The sequence below is a fragment of the Chrysochloris asiatica genome, unplaced genomic scaffold (genome assembly GCF_000296735.1).
Source record: "Chrysochloris asiatica unplaced genomic scaffold, ChrAsi1.0 scaffold00037, whole genome shotgun sequence".
Taxonomy (NCBI): Eukaryota; Metazoa; Chordata; class Mammalia; order Afrosoricida; family Chrysochloridae; genus Chrysochloris; species Chrysochloris asiatica.
Genome location: NW_006408555.1, coordinates 21,753,794 through 21,777,087, shown reverse-complemented (window position 1 = coordinate 21,777,087; position 23,294 = coordinate 21,753,794). Strand labels below are relative to the sequence as shown.

At 40.1% G+C, this 23,294-nt stretch overlaps 1 protein-coding gene across 1 annotated transcript in view; it reads left to right on the top strand.

Annotated features, from left to right (window-relative positions):
- Positions 1-23,294, top strand: part of CIRH1A (cirrhosis, autosomal recessive 1A (cirhin)) — a 65,413-nt gene that overhangs the window by 22,583 nt on the left and 19,536 nt on the right. The window contains exons 4-14 of the mRNA XM_006860216.1: positions 1,773-1,857; positions 3,306-3,395; positions 5,262-5,473; positions 12,150-12,321; positions 12,425-12,516; positions 13,816-13,912; positions 14,672-14,736; positions 16,615-16,737; positions 17,220-17,376; positions 21,778-21,884; positions 23,075-23,170. Coding sequence (XP_006860278.1) covers positions 1,773-1,857; positions 3,306-3,395; positions 5,262-5,473; positions 12,150-12,321; positions 12,425-12,516; positions 13,816-13,912; positions 14,672-14,736; positions 16,615-16,737; positions 17,220-17,376; positions 21,778-21,884; positions 23,075-23,170 — 1,296 coding nt within the window. The remainder of the gene's footprint in view (positions 1-1,772; positions 1,858-3,305; positions 3,396-5,261; positions 5,474-12,149; positions 12,322-12,424; positions 12,517-13,815; positions 13,913-14,671; positions 14,737-16,614; positions 16,738-17,219; positions 17,377-21,777; positions 21,885-23,074; positions 23,171-23,294) is intronic.

Below are 23,294 nucleotides of genomic sequence, written 5' to 3'. Positions count from 1 at the left end.
CCCTCCCCCCATTTTGGGTAGCCAATGTCCAAGTTGCCCATCCCTGTCTACCCTTTGTGTGGAGGGGGTGGGATTTGTAGCAGGGATTTGTTTCCTCTTTTGAGCTACTATGTTTATAGGTGTAGGTTTTTCAGTCTCTTTTTGACCAGTAAGCCTGGCCTTTTTGATAATCTTTCACTCATGGAACAGCTGGTGAGTTATTTTTTTATATAGTTCTGCATTGTCTCCCACTGTATCTGAGACTTTTGAATGTGATCTCTTTCAGAGCAGTTGATAGTGCTAGCTGGACATCATCTAGTTCTTCTGGTCTGAGTCATGGAGACTGATGTTCATATATTCCGTTAGTTTATTGGACTAATTGAACTTCAGGTGTGACGATGTGAATCAGTACAGGACTGCAAACCACAAGGTCAGCAGTTCAGACCCCCCAGCTGCTTCCCGAAACCCTACATACGGTTGCTATGAGTCGGAACCAACTTGACAGCACTTAACAGTTGAACTAGTTGATTCCCAACATTTTCAGTTTTCACCAATCTTCTTTCCTTCACACATTGAGACACCAATAGTTGTGCTGCAAATGGCCACTCATGAGCTTTTTTTTTTTTTTAATGTTTTCTTATGAATTATTTGATAGTTTACATGGGAGAACATTGGTTTTACATTCATTCTATCTTATATCGTATCATTGCCGTGGTTACAATCCCCTCCATGCAATCCTTCCCCCGTGCCCCCCAGGTCTTCAGCACACAGTCGCTCTCCCTCTCTGGATCTAAAGTCTCCAGCTGCTCCATCTCTCCACATCATCATCTCTGGCTCCATTTCAGGCATCACTGCTTCTCTGGGTAGGGTCCCGGTCTCTGCTCTTCTCCCTTGGTGGTCCTAGGGACCTCCGCTCCTAGACTGCAAAGTTAATCACTCCCCTCCTTGCTATAAAACGTCTACCTTTACATTTCCAACCCTCAGAATCAGTCCTGATAACAATTATTCACTATTGTATCACAAGAGCCCCGTCTACATTTCATTGCATCAGCCCTGGCTAGTCAGATTGAATACTACTCACTGGAGATTCTACCTTCCTCCAGGCCCTCTGGATCTAGGTTCCGTCTTGAAAGCTTGTAAGCCAGTCACTTCTTGCCTTTGTAGCCCCCCACCCCTCATTTTGGGTAGCCAGTGTCCAAGTTGCCCATCCTGCACTCATGAGCTTTTGAGAGCTAAGTCACTACTGACCAAAGGAGCTCTGGTAGCGTAGCAGTTACGAATCGGGCTGCGGGCCGCAAGGTCAGCAGTTCGAAACTACCAGCTGTTCCGTGGGAGAAAGAGGAGGCTTTCTTCTCCCGTAAAGATTTACAGCCTCGGAAACCCTGTACAGGGTCGCTATGAGTTGGAACCGACTCCACGGCACATAACAGCAACAACTGACCAAAGTAGGATGTAGAACATTATCTTTGGGGACTTGGTTATGCCAGTGACCGTGATATCCCCTGATTCATATTTTAAGTTTTCATTATTACATGATAGGCTGCTATACAACATATATAAATGAACTATAAATGATAACAGTGAACATCTGTGAGTGAACTTCTACAAATGATACCATTAGCAAGTGAAGTGCTGTATTGCTGTATGTAGTACATATTACAGAAAAAACCCGATGGCTGTTAATTGCAGTCTGTCACACTTGAATATGCTGTGAGTCATACTACTTGTGTATTTATATATAATTTATTTCTATAAAATGTATATCTTTGTTTCTGCCTTTTTTTCTCTAATAGATTGGCTGTGAGGATGGATCTGTGAAACTATTTCAAATCACTTCAGACAGAATCCAGTTTGAAAGAAATTTTGATCGGCAGAAAAGTAAGGGTCATTTTTAGTGGAGAATTAAACAGCCTTAACAGGAAGTTACATTTTTATGACATTGGGTATGGGGTTATTTTCCATGCGCCAGGTAGTTGACATGTTGACTGTGCACAAAAGCCTTCCCTAGCCCAGGCTTTCTACATTGCGTTCCAGAGTGGTGATTGCCTGGCCAAGTAATAATATAGAAAACTGGAAATCCAAAATAGGAATCTTTGGAAGGAAAAAGTGGATTTGTTAGTTACTGCTTATTTTTGTGAAGTCTTAACAAATGTGCATAAAGTCTTGGAATGAGAATTTTATCTGTAGTAGCTATGGTTCCTAATCTTGTTAGTATATTCAGATTGCCTGGAGTTTTTTGTTTGTTTGTTTTAATTGCCCACGTTCACACCTCTTCTAGATCACATACTACTGACTTGTACAGCAGGGGTTTGGCACACTTCTATAAAGGACTAGGTGATGAACATTTATCTAGAAGAAAGGCTTATGGACCACAGTTAGCTACCACTCCTCTAGTGAATAATGACTGTTCCACATATTCTCTTAATGTCCTTTCTTCAATACTATTCATCTTTTGCTCAGATTCATGTTTTATTTGTTTTTAATATCTGTTGAGTGTTGTTTTGTAATTACAAAAGTGATCCAATGCTTGTTAAAAATCTCAGGTATTTAGCATGCAGCATTTTGGAACCTTGTCTTTTAGACTTTGCATATTCATATAAACACACACACTTGTTTTTTCCAGCTTATTTATTCACTTGCTGTATTACAAAGACATCTTTCTATGTCAGTCTGTCTGCATGGCATTTCTATTTCATGGGGTTTCCTAATTTCTTTTAAGGAACTCTGGTAGCGTAGTGGTTACAAATCGGGCTGTGAACCACAAGGTCAGCAGTTCGGAGCTACCAGCTGCTCCGTGGGAGAAAGATGAGGTTTTCTGCTCCTATAAAAATGTACAGCTTCGGAAACCCTGTTCAGGATCACTGTGGGTTAGAACCAACTCGATGGCACTTAACAACAACAAAATTTCTTTTAAGCTATTGGCATAAAAAATATATATATTGATTTTTAACTGCTACAAGCAGTGCTTCAGTGAACATTGTTAGAATCATATACTTGGGCACCCATATAGGTATTACTCTGTCATCACTTTGTAGCAGTGCAATGCTGAGGCCAAAAGTACTCAGATTTTGTTAGGATACCATGAAAAGGTAGTACTCATTTACACACTCCCATCAACCAGTGATACAGTGCTGCTGTTAGGGCAGGCCCCTGGTTGGTTTGAACTGCAAGGTTGGCAGTTCAGACTCAGCAGCTGCTCCACTGGAGTGCACCAATGAGAGCTTAAGGCTAGAGCTATAGAGTAAGTGTGGAAGTAGGATTCAGTTAGCCCTTGCTGTATACTTATGTGTTTTGTCATTTTCTTTTTTTGTTGTATAACTCCCAAGGTCGCATCCTGAGTCTCAGCTGGCATCCCTCTGGTACCCACATTGCAGCTGGCTCCATAGACTACATTAGTGTGTTTGATGTCAAATCAGGTGACTGTTTTTCTCGGTTCATTTGGGGCCTGGGTCTTGTCAGATTTGCACTCTGGGTTTCCCAAAGCTTAAACCTTCGTTTGTTATGCTTTCAAGGGTCTGTAGGGTCTAACCTCTCACTAGCCTTCTAGGACACTCATAAGTTTTTTCACTCCTTTCTTAGATAACTATTGCTGTGTTTAGCAGATTCTTGGTTATTCAATAAGATGCAGTTCTTTTTCATCATAATAAGAATTCACAAAATCTGCCCCAAAAGTGGACTTCTGCCATTCAGGACCATGAGATCTTAAATAACATAATAAGAAATGAGATCAGAGAGACCAAGAATCACAGACTTACTGCTTTTGGTCCTTAGAGTTGACTAGTGTAGCCCTCCCGTGATGAGATTGGCTTCCACTTGTTGCATGGGCTTATTTTTCTATGCTCCCATTTAAGATAGAAGGTAGAACAGTTAGTTTTCTTTCAGTGCTTAAGTAACATTTTATAGTTTGTATTTGCAGATAATCTATTCCCTAACGCTTGTTATAAAAAACAAGTCCCTCTACGTCCCTCTCCAATTCTTCAAAGGCAATAGCATTCAACTCCTACCTGATTTCTTTTGGTATTTATTTCTTGTCTCTAAATAGCTTGCTAGCTACGTTGTTTTGTTTTCCATTTTAGACCATAATTTATTGACTTTACACTATTTAGATAGACCTTTTCCTCTGTCTTTTGCCACATTTTATCCTGACTCGCTCCTTGGAGACCCTGTACTGGGTTGCTATGGGTCAGAACCTACTCAAAGGCACATAATAACAACTCCTCCCAGTGTGGTGGTGATGTCCATTGGTCAGATTAGTAGTCTTTTCATTATTACAACCATATAAACACAGTTTGTATAGCAGAATTACTTCTCCTTTTATGTACTCTTTTTGTTAAATAGTCGTCTCCCTTCCTTCTTTCCTTCTTTCTACTCCTAGTTTTGGTATATATATCACAAATTTATCCCCAGATTATTTTTCCTGTCGTTAAATCTTTTTGTACTAGGTTCAAACTCATCTTGGGCTCTCTATCAAATTCACTTTGATGTCTTTCCCAGAGATTGACCTGCTCCCGGGCCTCTGCTGTGTGAATGTGAGATCTTAGACTATCATTCACATTCACTCAGCCCTTTACTTCTCTCTTGCATAGACATCCTGGTTTCCATGTCTTTCTCTTTCCTGGTTTAAATACTTTTGTTTTAGTGGAACCTGCCAAAGGTTGCATGAGAAAGAATTCTAGGTTGGAAATTGTTTTCTTACAGTATTCTAAAGCCATAACTCCATTGTCTCCCAGCTTTATCTTCATTCTTCTGAAATTTAGTAGTAATATTTCTTGGTGCCTAACAGCTTCCTAAACTTTAAACCATTTCTTTCTGTTAGCTATAAGTATCTGGACTCACCAGTTCCTGAGTCTTCCGTGATCAGTCGAGGTGACCCTCTACTTTCCCTTCAGCCGGTGTAGGACTAAACTTCAGGACTCTGCTAAGTCAGTTAGTTACCACTCTCCTTCCCAATTCCCAACCTTTTGTCACTGTTGTCTTCTCTCCTTTTCCTGTGGGATTTGGAAAAGAGCAGAGTATAATGTGCTTATACATTTGGCCAGCGTTATGTGCAAGTCTCAAATGTCTCTTTTCCATTTCACCACCCTAAAAGGTTTCTGCTGTTCCTTTTTATCTTTAGTAACCATTTGTGGGGTATGAGACTGAGTTCACGAGAACTATCATTTATTGGCTGGTTCTATTTTAGTTACTGACTTCATATGTCATGCCTACTTCAGGTGTTTTTTGAAGGCCAAAGGAGAAATAAATGCCACACAAATGTGAGCTTTTTATTTTTTATTTTTCAGGGAGTGCTACTCATAAGATGATTGTGGACAGGCGATACATGGGTGTATCTAAACGGAAGTGCATCATTTGGGGTGTGGCTTTCTTGTCTGATGGCACTGTCATAAGTGTAGACTCTGTGGGGAAGGTGCAGTTCTGGGACTCAGCTACTGGAACACTCATCAAGAGCCATCTCATCGCAAATGCTGATGTGCAGTCCATTGCCGTATCTGATGTGAGTATGGTCCCTGTTTTGCATAGTTGATGTACAGGCTGGGGGTGCAGTGGCTGTTGTTGTTAAGTGCTGTACAGTCACTCATAGCGATCCTGTATAGGGTTTCCAAGGAGTAGCTGGTGTGTTTGAACCATCTACTTTGTGATTCAAACTGACCTTGCATTCCAATGCTTTACCCTACAGCGCCCCTATGACAAATACAGAAGAGACACTATAAGCACTGTTTCCCTGCCCTGAATGTGGGATGAGAGGAGGAGCAATTTAGGAAAACTCAGTCTTTTTTTTTAATTTCTCATGGTTTATAGTATTATATAAATTTATTTTAAACGTAGATGGTGTCAGTACCATAATTTAAGAGTTAGTATCGCTGTTTTAAAAAAAAAAGGGGGAGCCTTGGTACGTAGTATAGTGTGGCTGCTGACTGCAAGTTCAGTAGTTTAAATCTACCTGTAATTTTTTGGGAGAGGAATGATGATTTCTGTTCCCATAAAGACTTACAGCCTCAGAATCCCATGAGTCAGAACCAACTTGGTGATGCACAGCCACCACCATCACCATCACTGTGAAAGAAAAAGTTAAATAGAGTTGAGAATAAAAATATTTGGAAAGTTTCTTCAAAAGGGAAATTGTAAAGTGTTAAAAACAAAATATATCAGATGTTACATTGCAACTGCTATCTTAAAACAGATGGTGCATTAAGTGTTGAATGAGAAACTAGTTTGCTCTGTAAATTTCCACTCAAACCACAATAAAATGTTAAATAAGTAAAGAGAAAATACATAGCCTCAAATGGAGATGTTCTTGATTTTAGCAGAATTTAAAAAATAATCAAAAGGGAAACAATTTAGTTGCTATGCTTATATTTATTTATTTATACTTGGTCTGTGTGTTACCTGAAATTATTTACTGTTGCTTTAAATATCTTGTGTTGCCACCAGTCATCTGATTCGCACCTTTAAGGAAATCATTAATTTTGATGTAGTTTTTTTCAAAATCTAAGGAGAAATTCATTAGTTTTTCCAATTAGCATTTAAAACCATACACATTTATTTTTGAACAGTCTAGCAATCATGTGGTGTACAAATCAAAAGTATAAAAATTAGACAGTGAAAAGTCTTCTGCCGCTTGTCAGTCCACTTCTTATTCAATTTTCTCTGTGTGACTACTGTTGATTTCCTTGTGTACTTCAAAAAAAATTGTGATTTGGGTGAAAATTTATAGAGCATGTTGGTTTTCCATTCAGCAGTTTACAAGGGGGCTTAAGTTTATGGAAAAGTCAAATGGAAAGATAGTGGAATTCTCCCTACAAACTTTTGAAACTTCCTCATGTAGACATTTAGTTTTGTGACATTGGTAATATAATCCCCTCAATGTAACAGCGTCCTTTCCCCGTATTCCTGGGTTCCCCATTTCCATCCCTCTTTCTTTCCTACCTCTTCCTGCCTTAGCTTTGTTTTTGGGCAAATGCTGCCGTTTTGGTCTCATATGGTTGATTGTATTAAGGCATATATTCCTCCCTGGTGTTATTACTTACTCTCTATGCCTGTTTCTTGTTTGGCTGAAAGAAAGTTGGTTCAGTTCCAGGCTTGAAGAGAATGAAGGGCCACAGTCTTGGTGTTTCCACTAGTCTCTATCAGACCAGTAAGTTTGGTCACTATGTTTTTACACTTGATTCTATTTTTCCCCCCTCCCTCTTTAGGAGTTTTCATTGTGATCCTGATCGGAGCAGTCAGTAGAGGGAGTAGGGCATCATCTAATTCTTCTGGTTTCCAGGTAGCATAGTAGAGGCTTGGTTTGCTTTGTCTGTTAGGGCTTTGGACTGATTATTTCACTCTTCTTTGTTCCGTATAGGGAGAGACTTAAATAGTTGCCTGTTAGATGGCCACTTGCAAACTTTTAAGATCCCATCACTAATTGGAATCCTGGTATGGCGCTGTAGGGTAAGCAAGGTCAGTTTAAACTGTAAGGTTGGTGGTTCAGACTCATCAGCCACTCCTCAGAACCCCTTATAGAGTTACTGTGGGTCAGAACCGACGCGATAGCATGTAACAACAACAGTCACTACTTAACAGAGTTCTTAACAAAGAACATTATCTTTGTGGATTGTGTTAATGTCAGTTGACCTAGTCATCGCCTGAGACCATGGTCCTAAATTCCTAAGACCAGTGAGTCATTCCCTCAAGGTGCTTGGTTATAGCTGGTAAGTTTGCAGAACTTTATCCCCTGTATACTCTACAATAGTCTTGGTTATTATATTTATTGTACATAAAAATACAGGGAGACCTCAAGAAATTTGTGGAAAAATGGAATTAAAAGATAATGAAAAATTTCCAAGAACTTTTTGAAGCCTCCTTATGTAGATAGACATAAACATATCGTCTGCCAAATTATGTATACGTTTGAGTATATTCCCAGTTGTCTCCCAGAGTCAGTTTAGCTTCAGGCCTATTTATGTATCTATTTACAGATAGTTTGTTGTTACTATTATTGCAGTGTTGTTTGTGATAGTGTATACCTTTGTAGTCTTTGACTCTTGCATGCCTCCCAGTGATTTATTTTGCTATTGGTCATATTGTGCTGCCCTTTTCCAGTATCGTATAGTGCCTTTTGAAAAGCAGTTTGTTGTTGTTGGTATTGACTCATACTTTATGCTCAAGAGAATGAAACATTGCTCAGTTCTGTGCCAGCCTCACAATCGTTGCTATACTTGAGTCCATTGCTGCTGCCACTGTGCCAGTCTATTTCTTTTTTGCTGACCTTCCACTTTACCAAGTATGATGTCCTTTTCCAGGGACTGGTACCTCCTGATAATATGTCTGAAATATGAGAAGTGAAGTCTGGCCATCCTGGCTTCTAAAGCGCAATTTGACTGTGTTTCTCCCAACACAGATTTGTTTGTTCTTTTGGCGGCCTATGGTACTTTGAATATTCTCCTCCAATGCAAGAACTCAAATGCATCAATTCTATTACGATCTTCTTATTCACTGTCCAAATTTCACATGCATATGAGGCTATTGAAAATACCCTGGCTTGGGTCAGGTGCACATTAGTAGTCCTCAAACCGCTTTACTCTTGAGCACTTTTAAGTCTTGTGCAGCCGATTTATCTAATGCAGTTCGTGTTTTGATTTTTTGACTACCGAATCTGTCGAATGTTGGTGGTTGATCCAAGCAAAATAACGTCTGACAATGTCAATCTTTTCTCCGTTTATCTTGGTGTCATTTATTGGTCCTTATTGTATAAAGCAATATACAATGGGGAAAGGCAATATACAATAAAGGGTTTGTTATTCGTTGATGAGTTCCTTTAAGTTGGTTCTGACTCATAGCGACCCTTTGTAGGTTTTCTGACACTGCATCTTTTTGGGAGCAGAGAGCCTCATGTCTCTCCTGCATAGTGGCTGGTGGACTTGAATCACCAACCTTGTGTTTATTTTGTACAGCGCCACAGCACTCCCACAATAAGGGTTGTCATTGTTAAGTGCCGTGGAATCGGTTTCACTTCTTAGTAACCCTTGTTTGGGGTTTCCGAAGAGTCGCTGGTGGATTTGAACTGCTAACTCTGTGGTTCAAACAAGCTTTCTATGGTGATGCTTTTTGCTATTCCTTTCTCTCCCCCTCCAGTGTCTCTTTTATAATAGAATGCAAGGAAAACCAAGATTCAAAAGACAGCCAAGCATCTTAATATTATTCCCCCCTTTTCCACATTCCAACCATGGCTCGATCTCTGTATCCCAGAACCCTGTTCTTCTCACGTTGTACATATATCATTATTTACCTCTGTCTCACTTAGCCCATTGAGACCTGTCTAATTGTTCTCCCATCTGCTTTGTTATTGTTTTAATTGTTTGTTTATTTTTCTGTTGGATTGTTGGTCTTTTTCTTACTGATTTTGAAGAGTCTTAACATTTTAGGGAGTTTTTTGGTTGTTTTTTTTTTAAACTATTGTGAGTTGCAAATATTTTCTCCATTTTTTTTTTTTAATGTGGAATTTGTGTGTGTGTGTCTGGTTTTGATTTGTCTTTTTTTCCCACACTGAGTTTATATGAGAATCTTCCCTTATTTTCTTTCAGTTATTTTTGCAGTTTCCGTTTTTACATCTAAGTTTTTATTTGGAGCTTGCTCTGGAACACAGAGATATGCACTGAACTTTCTTTTTAACTAACTAGATCTCTCTATCCAGGTTTCCCATCTTCTTTAACAGAAAACTCTACTTTTTCTTGCCACCTTAAGATATCAGATGGTTCTCAAATACTGTCTTAACATACTAAGTTCTCATATATGTATTTGGGTTTATCACAAGGCTTTCTGTTCTGTTGCACTGGTCTGTCTGGTCACAGACAGTGCTACACTGTTTTAACTTTTAGTATTTAAGTATATACCCAAATTTATTTGCTTTTATATCTAGCAGAACTAGAGCTCCACCCCACTTCCTTTTCCCCCATTGTTTTCATGTTAAGTGCCGTGGAGTCGGTTCTGACTCATAGCGACCCTGTACAGGGTTTCCAAGGCTGTAAATCTTTACAGGCGCAGAAAGCCTCACCTTTCTCCCGCGGAACAGCTGGTAGTTTTGAACTGCTGACCTTGAGGTTCACAGCCCGCTTCGTAACCAGTACGCTACCAGAGCTCCTTGATAAAAGTGATAGGAGTTTATATATCAGTAAATCTATAGTCCATGAGAATTTGATGAGCGTGAATTTCTAATGATTGGTGCATTGTGGAGTCTTACCACTAAAAACTCTTGTTATTGCTGTTAAGTAACATCAAGTCTATTGACCCTTCGTATGGCTCTGGGTAGGTGCATTTGAACTACTGATTTACAGTTAGGAGTCCAGTGCTTATCCTAGAGTACCACACCAGGACTCTTTTTTAAAAAATAGCCAACCTCATGTTGAATACTAGACTTGTGTTTAGTTTTTCACTATTTGGCAAATGTGTTTAGTTTTTCACTATTTGGCAAACCGAATTTTACATATATATCTTAGTGTGCTGTCCTTTGCTAAGTTCTTAGAAATGGAATTACTGGTTTCGGGTCTATGTTCCCTTCAGAGGCATTTCTTACTTAGGCTTTTTTTAAATTTTTAATGTTTTATTGTGAATTATGTGATAGTTTACATGGGAGAACATTAGCTTTACATTCATCCTATCGTATATGTCGTTTCATTGCCATGGTTACAATCCACTCCATGCATCATCAATGAATCAAAGTCTGCCCCCGGTTGTCATTCCCACTCAAAAACACAGCCCCTCTCCCTCTCTGTCACTCCATCTCTCCACTTCGTCTCTGCCTCCATTTCTGGCATCTCTGTTTCTCTGGGTAGGGTCCCGCACTCCGCACTTCTCCCTTGATGGTTCCAGGGACCTCCACTCTTGGACTGCGAAGTCAACCACTCCCCTCCTTTTGCTACAAAATGTCTATCTTTGCATTTCCAACCCTCACAGTCAGTCCTGATAGTAATTATTCACTATTGTACCACATGAGTGCTATCCCCATCTCCTTTCATCAGTCCCACCCAGACAGATATTACTCAGTGGTGATTCTACCTTACTCCGTGCCCTCTGGACTTAGGCTTTTTAATGTTTATTATTTTTCTGTTTTGTTTTTCTATGGAGTCCTGGTGTGGCACTGTGGGGTAATGTGATGGACTGCAATGTCGACAGTTCAATTTCACCAACCACTTCTTGGAAACCCTATACAGGGTCGCTGTGGGTCAGAACTGACTCGATGGCACTTCACAACAACAACAATACCTTTATGGAGTCCTGGTGTGGCGCTGTGGGTTAATGCACTAGACTACAAAGTTGGCTTGAACTGCAGGGTCTATGGTTCAAGCTCACTAATCATTCCTTGGATCCCTATACAGGGTTGCTATGGGTCAGAGCCGCCTCGAGGGCACTTAGAAACAGCAAGAATATCTTTGTTATGAAACATTTCCATTCAGGAACATGGTATATTTTTCTTTTTAGATTTTAACTCATAAAGGTCTAGCTATGAGTAGGAACCAACTGTATGGCACTTAACAACAAAAAGTTTGTATTTATCTTTAGTAGGACACTTGACTGCTAACTAAAAGGTGGGTGGTTCAAACCCACCAGCACCAGCAATATTGTGCAAGAAAAATGTGACAGTGTGCTTCTGTAAGGATTGGTGGTGGTGGTGATCGTGGAGTCAGAACTGACTCATAGCGACCCTGTACAGGGTTTCCAAGGTTATAAATCTTTATAGAAGCAGAAAGCCTCATCTTTCTCCCATGGAACAGCTGGTAGTTTCGAACTGCTGATCTTAAGGTTCGCAGCCAGGTCGTAAGTACTACGCTACCAGAGCTCTGGAAACTCTTTGAAGCAATTCTACTTTGTCTTAAAGAGTCTCTGTGAGTTGGAATTAACTCGACAAGCTAGAGTTTTGATTTGGTTTTATTTTTGGTGGTTTGTATATACAAAAACACTCATTACAGTTTGAGATGTGTGTTGTTAATTTTGTCGGTAGGGGGCGCCATGTTCTCTGTGTCTTAGGTGTCTCTGATGAAATTGTTAGTCTTCCAAAGGAACCTTCTAATTCTAGGAAGAGGTGTTTTACCCTAAGCTTCCCAGTCAGAAAACCTCAGGGAATATTTTTTTTTTTTTTTGCTGGACCCTGTTTTGCTGAAATGTATCTCCTCAATGGTTTAATTTCTCAGCAAGAAGACAGTTTCGTGGTGGGCACAGCCGAGGGGACGGTATTCCATTTTCAGCTGGTCTCTGTGACTTCCAACAGCAAAGAGAAACAGTGGGTTCGGACAAAGCCTTTCCAGTATCACACTCATGACGTGCGCGCCGTGGCCCACAGCCCGACGGCGCTCATTTCTGGAGGTGGGTGCCCTCTCAGCGGGGCTGTTCCTTCACTCTGCCCAGTGGGTCCTTTTTTGTCGGGGGTTTTCTAACTCTATGTCTTCGCCCCTCTCCTCCATCCCAGGCACAGATACTCACTTAGTTATTCGTCCTCTCATGGAGAAGGTGGAAGTAAAGAATTATGATGCTGCGCTCCGAAAAATCACCTTCCCTCATGTAAGTGTCATCGTGTCCCTCTCCCTTCCTCCATAGCCTCTCCTTCCCCTATTCCCGTGTTCCACTAAACTCAACACAGTCATCACTTTCTGAGCAAACTTGAAGGACTTCCTGGAGCCACTTTTTCTTTTTTCCTTCTGTTTGCTGAGCAGGCCTCCTAGAAAGATACTTAAAGGGACAAGAGATTTACAATAACATTTCTAGTACATTTCCAGGCAGATCCCTCCCTTTTCCAGATAGCTGTGGTTTCTGGGAATTATGTTTGTTTCTTTGTTTTATTTTGCTTTTTAAAGTTTGGGCACTTTTTTTTTTCTCTCCAACCTCATTCTGGATGGGAATAAAAGATCCAGGCTCCAAGTATTCCCTTCCATATGAATGGTTCAGTCTACCCAAGCTAAAAGCCCCGCTTTCCCCCCACAGTTTTCCATTCAATGAATCTTGTTAGGTTTACTTTGTTGCTGTCTCTTGAATCTAGTCGTTTCTTTCTGTCTCCGTTGCCATTATCCTAGTTTGGATCAGTACCTATTCTCATCTGGGTGTCATCACAGTAGCTACCTTGTCGTGTCCTTTTGTTTATATTTACATTTTTATGTCATTCCAGTCTGCTCTGTTTAAAAAATAGCTTTGTTCATCACTCTATGCTTACAAGCTTTTGGTTGGTCCCAGTACCTCCAGCATAATGACCTAATAAATGCCTTTGACATAGCTTATGAGACTTGTTTTGAAATGGCCCCGGTCTTCAGCTTCTTTTCTCATTCTCCTTCGATACACTTGCAGGTGCTTCCCCCCTACCTACCTCCACCCATACAGGCAAGCCCCTCTGAAAGACTCTAATTCCTTCATACTCTTTTACGTTGGAGCCATTTCAAAGGCCAGCTTTATGCTTAGGACGTTCTTCCCTTCCTTCTTCCTTGCTTGAGTAATTGTTACCAGGGACCCTCATCTAGGCTTTTATCTTCAGCCCTTCGAGGTTAGAGTAGGTATCTTTTCTACAGTTTTCACATTACACATGGTACTACCCATACCCATGTTAAAGTTTTTAGCACACTGTAATGCAATTGCCTATTAAATTCAATGGCATTCCCTTAGACTGTAAGTTTCTTCAGAGCAGTAGCTGTATTTTATTCACCATTATATTCTCCAGTCCTAGGACAGTCCCTGGCATGTAATAGTACTTAAATAAATATTTATCAAATAAATGGATTTCAGCAGTGAAGATGTCCTAAGATGCTGTGCTGTATCTTAGAACTAATGCAGTAGAACAACCTGGGCTCATAAGTTTTCTACTTTTGCATACAGCGCTGTCTCATTTCCTGTTCAAAGAAGAAGCAGCTCCTCCTCTTCCAATTTGCTCATCACTTGGAACTTTGGAGACTGGGAGCCACAGGTGCAACAGGTAACATAGGAGAAAGTGTTTATCCACTGGGGAAAGTGAAGAGAAAAGCCCAGAATAAGAATTAGAGTTGAAATTCTGATTGTGGATAAACAGACGTTGACTTTCCTGCGTCAATGGGAACTTGTAGTTTTTCTCCCCACCTGAATTGAATTAAAATCTTTAGCAGACCCTGGATCATCTGTAAACGGTACACTGAAGAATGCAGTTGAGTTGCATTGTAGAATCCTAGTTGCTAAAGCTTGACTGGAATGGAAACAGGCTTTTGAAAACTAGCATGATTAAATGTTGGATAGTGAGGTAGTGACTTGTCCTGCCTGGAAGAATTCACATAGCACTTACTGGGTGACAGACTAGGGCCCTTTTGTGTGACATGTTAAAGAAATGTTCAGGTCCCATTGTTTATAATGGATTAGAGGTTTTGGCTTTAGGCTCGTAAATGACTAAATCAAATGAAAATCTGTGCCACACTGACTCCACTTTTACCTCCCTGCATGCTCAGCAGTGGGGTAGAGCTGCAAAGAATGTTCTGTATCGCAGGCCCTGTCCAGGGAATCCAAATAGAACTGAAGGATGTGCTTGTTGTGTTTCTCTTCATGTACCCTTAGAAAATGTGAGCTCACTGGGTTAGAAAGTTTTCTGATTTCTCACTGGTCGAGATCCATTCTAGTTGAGTGACTTTTCAGAAGAAACAATACACAAATAATCTTGGAGAGATATTTTATTTACTAAGAAAAACCTCAGGGAACTTTCTTGTTCCAGGAAAGAATGGAGATATCCTTCCACTCTCTAAAAATGCAGATCATTTACTACAGCTCAAGAAAAAGGTAAGGAAGTTTAACTATGCTCATACTTAGAAATCCAGAACAGTTTTCTCATTCTGAATTTGAATAACTACTTAGTTAAATGTCATAAGGTGCATAAAGTCTTAAAACTACGTGATGATATATCATGTGACCAGAACTGAGTTTCCTTTGGCTGTAAAGTTATTAGGTGCCACCAAATTGGTTCCGACTCAGTGATCCTGTGCACAATAGAATGAAAGTTGGACATTGTAAATTTGCTGGGTAAATGAATATAAGTGATAATTTTAATTGAGCATTATAAAATAACATACCAATTTTTTAAATTCCAACAATATACAATGAAAAGTGAACTTCCCCTTTTGCCCCTTATCTCAAATTCCGCTATCCAGAGATAATTGCTGCCAGTTTCTTATATATTTTAACAGAAGAAATTTCCATCCATTAATGATAATATACTATATGAATTGTCTTTAAATCTGAATTACACAAATATCTATAACTACAGCCCTCATGTAAAGAATTCAGATGACATCTGTAGATTATATAGTTGCCTATCCCGTGTGCTTCCCTGAAATAATTACTATGATTGCTTACTTTTATATCCCTCCAAATATTTTTCTGTGATAGAGTGTATATGTGTGTGTGCATACATTTAGAAAGCATTTTGTTTTTAATTAATTATATGCATGTTAAATTGAGCTTTTCTTCTCCTTTGTTCTCCAAGTTTTTCACTTACTATTTCTTGGTGTGTTGTTGTTACATGCCATCAAGTCAGTTATGACTCATTGCAACCCTGTATAGGGTTTCTGAGGAGCAGTTTGAGCCACTGACCTTGTAGTTAGAAGTCCAATGCTTATCCTACAGAGCCACACCAGACTATTTCTTAGAGGTATTTAAAGCAGGTTGTCATAGACAAAACAGAAAGTCATTCCCATTCTCCAAAGCTCTCTTGCATTAAATGCTTCCCTGTTCACATTTCTGAAGTGGAGGTTCAGTGTAAAGTGAGCGTATTGTCTCCCTAGTATAAGTACTGAGCTGTGAACCACAGCTGCTCTGTGGGAGAAAAATGAGGCTTTCTGCTTCTGCAAAGATTTACAAGCCTCGGAAACCACTCCATACAGGGTCACTATGAGTCAGAACTGACTTTAGAGCACTTAACAACAGGAACATGTACTTAAAGGACTGATCTGTGTGTGCAATATTCATAGGCTTCCATTCGTGTTTTGGAAACCAAATCCACAGATAGGTGCTCAGCCTCTAATGTCAGCACAGTGTGAGTGTTTAGCTTATGTGTGTGCACTTTTGTGACTGTGTCCAGAATAGGAAGAGCTTGAGGATTCCTGTTACAGTGAACCTTGTTGGTATAAAGCAAGACTTCAAAATGGTCTATTCCATTTGAACTGTGAAGAATTTGCATTTCCACCTAAATATACTTGTGTGGTCCTGGTGTGGTGCTGTGGGTTAATGTATGAGACTGTAAAGTCGGTTTGAACCACAAAGTCAATGGTTCAAGCTCACCAACCACTCCTTGGAAACCCTAATCAGGGTTGCTACCGGTCAGAACCTGACTTGATGGCACTTAACAACAATACTAGATCAAGTGGGAGAAAGGTAAGGCTTTCTGCTCCCTAGATTTACAGCCTTGGAAACACCCTATACAGGGTTGCTGGGAATCAGAACCAACGTCAGGGTACCTTACAACAATAACTATAAAACTGAATCAGTCCACCTTAACAAGCTCTCCAGGTGATTCTTTTAGAGCGTCATACTTTGGGAACTTGTTCAAATGTAGATTCTGATTCAGTTTATCTGGGGTGGAAATAAGCGGGGGCTTGAACCGGAATAAACCACTTTGAAGTTGTGGTGTAACATGTTCATCCTGATTCTTAATATTGCCAGGGTCCTGAGAATATCATTTGCAGCTGTATCTCCCCATGTGGAAGTTGGATAGCCTATTCTACAGCCTCTAGGTTTTTTCTTTACCGGTTGAGTTATGAACATGACAACATAAGCCTCCAAAGGGTAAGTGGTAGCCCAGTGTCTGGCTAAACAAGGAGAAAGTTCCTATATGTGTGATTTTTGGAGTGAAATGAAAATGTACAGGGGCTGAGGCTCTTTGGAGACAGTTGTTACTGAACAGCCTTCTTTCCATTTTGATTATGATTTTGGAGGGGTAGGGAAATGGCAGAAAGTGGCTTTTTTAATAAAGTTTCGGCTTTCCTGCTTAATGGTGTCAGTCAGATGTTACAGTTCTTTCTATTAGCATTTACTGAACAGATGAGAACGGGGTGGTATAGGTTACATTAGGCATGTCAGTGTTACTGCTCTTCTAACAAAGCTCTTAAGAAGGATTATGAAACTTTGGCTCCAAATAAGACCCTTGGTCAGTTAGCTTGCTTAGAGACAGGAAGGATTCATGTAATGAAAGCCTGGCTGAGATTATTTTCAGTAGGTTGTTGTCTCTTTATCTCAGACACTGATATTTATTATTGTTTCTCCCGAAGGTTCCCAAAATGCCAGCATTCCTTCACGCTGCCCTTCAGATTTTGTTTTCTGAAGACTCCACCAGGCTCTTTGTGGCATCACCTCAAGGGTCTCTCCATATCATCCAGCTGTCGGAAGGACACTTTAAACACCTGCATACTTTCCAGCCCCAGTCAGGTGAGAATTGGTAACTGGCCACAAGAGAGAGATTGTCTCTGTTAAGATGTATCTTTCTTTTCCCCTTTAAACCTCAGTGTCCTTGTTTCACTCATGTTCTTCCCACCCTGCAAATAACACACTCTCCCACATGTTTGTAATTTAAAGTGGGAGGAGATGGCTGGCAAATGAAGACGCTTGATGAGATATGAAATGCTCTTTACACCTACTCTTTTCTCACTGAGTTTTTAATTCCTTATTTGGAACAAAGTTTCATCATCCTTCTTAAGAGTTTTGTTAGTAGAGCAAGAAGAATGTTAGGATCATTTGTAATCCTGACACCCAGAAATAGCTAGCATTAATATTTTAATCTATTTCTAGTAGTGTTTGAATGTGGGTATTTTGTGGATGGTTTTGTTGTTTTTTTAAAGGTGACGATACTCTTCTGCGTGCAGTTTCATTACCTATGCTCATCTAAATCTTAAGCAGATTTTTCTGTGTTCTTTGAGAACATGAATACGTGTGAATGAATGTGTATGTGTGTTGCTTAATTATTGCCCAGTTAACTATTGGAGACTTAGTACCTGGCTTAACCTGATCTCTACTATAGTTCTTGGACTACTACTTCTGGTCCATTTCCCTCATCCTGGCATATAGCTGCTTCACTTTATCATCTAGGCACCATTAAGCTGGGGAGGCCAACTCTCTTAAATTCTCACTCTCCATCACCTACTCCAGAAAGCAGCCGTAGAAGAAACCTTGGGCTAGGGGGCAGATCAACTAAATTGACAATATTAGTCAAGTACCTGTTTATATTTTTATTGTTGTTGCTAAAGTGCTGATGATTTGATTCTGACCCATAGCAATGCTGTAGAGGGTATCAAAAGGAGCTCTGGTAGTGTAGTAGTTACTCGCCGGGTTGTTAACCTCAAGGTTGAGCAGTTTGAAACTGTCAGTGGGAGAAAGATGAGACTTTCTGCTTCCATAAAGATTTACAGCCTCAGAAACCCTATGCAGGGTTGCTGTGAGTCAGAACCAATTCCATGGCACATAACCACCACCACCACCATAGGGTTTCCAAGGAGCTGCTGGTGACTTTGAACCACCAACCTTGTGGTTCAAATCGACTTTGCGGTCCAGTGGTAGCGTAGTGGTTACGAATGGGGCTGCGAACCTTAAGGTCAGCAGTTCGAAACTACCAGCTGCTCCGCGGGAGAAAGATGAGGCTTTCTACTCCTGTAAAGATTTACACCCTCGGAAACCCTATACAGGGTCACTATGGGTCGGAAGCGACTCGATGGCACACAACAACAACAACAATTATCCTGTAACACCACGCTATTACAAAATTTTGACTTTCAATCTTTTACTTTGTAGTTGTTAAGTGGTGTTAAGTCTTATACCGACTCATAATGATCCTGTGTAGGATTTCTGAGGAGAGGTTGGTCAGCTTGAACTGCTGACCTCGTTGTTCAAACTGACCTTGGAGTCCATTGCATTAACCCACAATGCCACACCAGGACTCCAGTCTTGTTATTAAGTGCCGTGGAGTCGGTTCGACTCATAGCGACCCTGCACAGGGTTTCCGAGGCTGTCAGTCTTACGGGAGCAGACAGCCTCCATGGAACCGCTGATAGTTTCGAACTGCTGACCTTGCAGTTCACAGCCCGATACGTAACCACTACACTACAAGAGCTCCTTTAGCACCCATTAAAATTAGGCTCTGCATTCTGCAAATAACTAACTTGTTTTTTGGTCTGCTCTCATTTTCCTCTTCTTTTAATCAAGCAGGTTTCTTCATAGCACTTCAACCTGTATATTCCAGGGCTTGCCATTTATTTTAACTGAACTGATGCTGATTACCACTGCCTCCATTCTTTACCCATTCCCCACGCTTCAGTATCTGGTTTATGTCTTGTTATAATAGCATTCTTCTCATTCAGAGGTGGTGTGTGCAGACAGTATTATTGTCTGCTTCTTTCCCACCACTGATTCTTTTTTTGAAACTTTTAAATGTGAATTAAGTAAAGGTTTATAGAGCAGGTCATAAACTTTGTATTCAGCAAATCATACTTTGGTTCATCTCAGTGATTGCAAATCTTCTCCATATAATAACAGTTAACCCATTTCCTCCCTGTGGTTATTAGTTCCATTTCACCTTCCTTCCCCAACCCTTCTGAATTTTGTCCTTAGAAAAATGTTGCTCTTTTGATCTTAAATGGTTGATCATTCCAGGGTGAGCATACCCTACTAGGGATTCCCCCTCTAATATACCTATCTACCACTTGGTTGAAAATGGGCCAAGAGGTTGAGTTCTATTATAGACTTAAAGGGTGGTTGAACACCATAGTCTCAGGTTCCTCCAGTCTCTGTCTGACCAGTAAGCTCAGTCTTTTTTTTTTTTTTTCAATTTTGCTCCACATTGTCTCCCACTCTGTCCAGGACCTTTGAATACAATGATCCCTTTTAAAACAGTTGCTAGTGGTAGCTGGGCACCATCAGAATCATGGTGAATGATGTTGGTGTGCTCTGTTAGTCTTTTGAACAAATTATTTCCAAGCGTCTTCAGTTTTTGTCCTTCTTATTTCTTCCACATATGAACAGACCAATAGTTACACCTTAGATGGTTGCTCATGCCCCCACTCCCCAAGTTTTAACTTGCCATGTTCTTTAAAGTCCCTTGATGAAAAAGAAGTGCATCATCCTCCCCTCATGCTAAATGTACAGCAAGCACCCAGTAAATTAAGGATGTGCTTCTAGTCCACTGAACTGACTTGTATTTCCATAGCTTTGATTGGAACTAATTGGTAGGAGAGGAGTTGAAAGAAATTGGTTTAAATCAAAGGTGGGGAACCATTTTTCTGCCAAAATTTACAGCACTCATGGGTCATACAAAATTATCAACTTAAAAATTAGCCTGCTATCATGGTAATGAAACAAAGTGTATGATTTGTGGTTTGTAAAACTGATGATCTGCCCTGTAAACTTTCACTCAATTCACAATAAAAACATTAAAAATTAAATAAAAATAAAGCTAATGGGCAGGGGAGGAAATTAAATTTTAGAGAACACATTAAAAAAAATTAGCCTTCTATATTTGGTCAAACATTTGATTAACTCATCCTTAATGTGATGACAGAGTCCTGGTGTGGCACTGTATGATAAGCATTGGACTGCAAGTTTATTGTTGAACAGCAAGGTTGTTAGTTCAAACTAAGACCAATCATTCTTCGGAAACCCTATACAGGGTCACTGTGACTCAGAACCAACTTAACAACAAATGTAATGGCGGGAACTACAGCTGCCTAAGCAGAGCCAGACCAAATGATTTCATAGGCCTTCCCACGGTACTTAATAACAACAACATATGGCCTGTGGAGTCTTGGTGTGGTGCTGCAGGTTAATGCACTGCACAACAAGGTGGGTTTGAACCACAGAGTCAGTGATTCAACCTCACCAGCCGCTCCTCAGAAACCCTATTTAGGGTCGCTATGAGTCTGAATTGACTCAACGTCACATAACAAGAACAACATATGGCCTGTGGTCCGAATGTTACTCAGCCCTGGTTTAAGTGATACATTTGACAGATTTTAGTGGTTGATGCAGTCCTGACTCTGCATTTTCATAGTGAACAATTTCTTGTGTTTGAGCACAACTGAACATTTCCTTCAGGTTTATCATTCTGGCTCTGCTTTACATAAGGGATTGCTAGTTAAATGGGAAAGTGGTTATGTTAACGTTTATTATCTAACCTATTTACAAAATATTAAGAAATTCACTTTCTAGGTGAATCTCTGAATGACACTTAGTATTGTTAGTCACCCTTCTGGTCGGGAACTGAACTTTCAGCCAAACAGTTGTCTACAAGGAAACATAACAGTAGTGAGGTAAGCATACCTTAGACTAATCAACCATTGGAGATTCAGAGGGAAATATTTACCCACGGACATAGTTCAGAAGGGGTAGGAGTAAGGAGGAATGCAAATAAACACAGGGAGGAAATGGTATATGTGATGTTCCATTGAGGGGATTGCAGTCAGTGAGATGAAACAAAATATGTCTGATTTGTTTAATGTAAAACTGATGATCTGCTCTGTAAGCCTTTTTCAACTCATAATGTTGCTGTTGTGAAGTACCGTCGAGTCGATTCCAACCCATAGCGACCCTGTGTAGGGTTCCTAAGGAGTAGCTGGTGAGCTTGAACCACTGACATTGCAGTTCAAATGACTTTGCAGTCTGATGCATTAGCCCACCAGCACCACACCAGTAGTCCAATTCATATAAACATATCAATTAAATAAAAAGAAAGAAATTTCCCTGTCAGAAATCTGAGGGTTTTTTTGCTTTTGCCATCCTCTTCAGGGTAGGACTGCTTGAAGATATCGGGTCAGTTATGAGACTTCATTTCTTGTGCCTTCACAGGGACTGTGGAAGCCATGTGTCTGTTGGCAGTCAGTCCTGATGGTAATTGGCTGGCTGCATCAGGTACCAGTGCTGGGGTCCACATCTACAGCCTGAAACAATTAAAGGTGAGCACAGCATTTAGAACAGTGTGAGTCTTTATACAGGAGGAAGTTGGCTCTGCAGTTATAAAATTCAAGGCAGATTGGTGTGAACTAGAGATTTAGGGTACTTTTCTTAAGTAAATATTTTTCTGGTTTTGGAACCTTTTCTTAAAAAAATTAGTACTACCACCTTTTTGGAATCTAAAAATTAAAATAAGTATCTATTTACTATTTCCATTTTTATTTATATCAAGATTGTTTTAAAATGTATAACATTTAAAGTCAGTCAGTGGTAGTAGGAGAAACATTTTTTGCACGAGAGGATTTGTGGATGCTGAATCCATATGCCCGTCATTAATGTGTTTTGAGGAAGGAGGCTAGATAATAGTGAGGAAATTATAATTTGTACATGAATAGTTGCAGGTGGTAACTCTCTTCCTATAGTAGTTTAGTTTGCAATCTTAAGATACGGTTAAACTAAATAGATCCAGATATTTGAAAAAGGACTAGCAGGAAAAATGTTTGATTAATCACTTATTATACTGTCATTTACACATTGAATCACTTTTTTCTAATGATCAAGTTCTTACCTTGTTTATCATAAAAGTCAAATAAGAATTACCAAAACTTACAGTAAATAGCTGCACTTAATGGGTTTACTGTTAATGCTTAATTGAATTTCTGGTTACACTTTGGCAAAAACTTTGTCTTTGAGCCTTGCCTGAGATTGTAAGAATCCTCATATGTATTGGTGCCCTTGCTTTGTAGTTGTTCTACGTTCCCTGCCCAGGCATCAGTTTCTTTCCAATTCAATGTCTATGTTTCCTACTCAGTGACTTTTTTCATGTGGAGATGTTGTTACATGCTGTCGAGTCGGCTCCATAGCAGCCAAAGGGTTTCGGAGGAGTGGCTGGTGTGTTTGAACTGCTAACGCTGTGGTTAGCAGTTCATTGCTTATCCTACAGCACCACACTGGGGGTGGTAGCAGGGAAAGCTTTTTTCTATATATGCTATCAATTTTTAAGCAGTTGAAAATGCACTTTTTTTTTTTTTAATGAAAGCTTGTTGCTTGAGGAAATACCTAAAGTTTATGAGACCTCTCAGAACCTCTTCAGTTCCAAGGAGAATTATTAAGAACAGTTGACCTAGACTATATAGTTGTTCTGGTGGGCAAGTGTTGTAGCGTGGCCTCTCAAGTCTGTTATTTGTTCCAGCCTCACTGCACAGTGCCTGCTTACAACTTCCCTGTGACTGCCCTTGCCATCGCTCCCAATACCAACAACCTTGTTGTTGCTCATTCTGACCAACAGGTAAGAGAGATTCCTCACTCTTTTTTGCCAGATTGTTGTTGTTGTTAAGTGCCGTCGAGTCGGTTCCGACCCATAGCGACCCTGTACAGGGTTTCCGAGGGTGTAAATCTTTACGGGAGTAGAA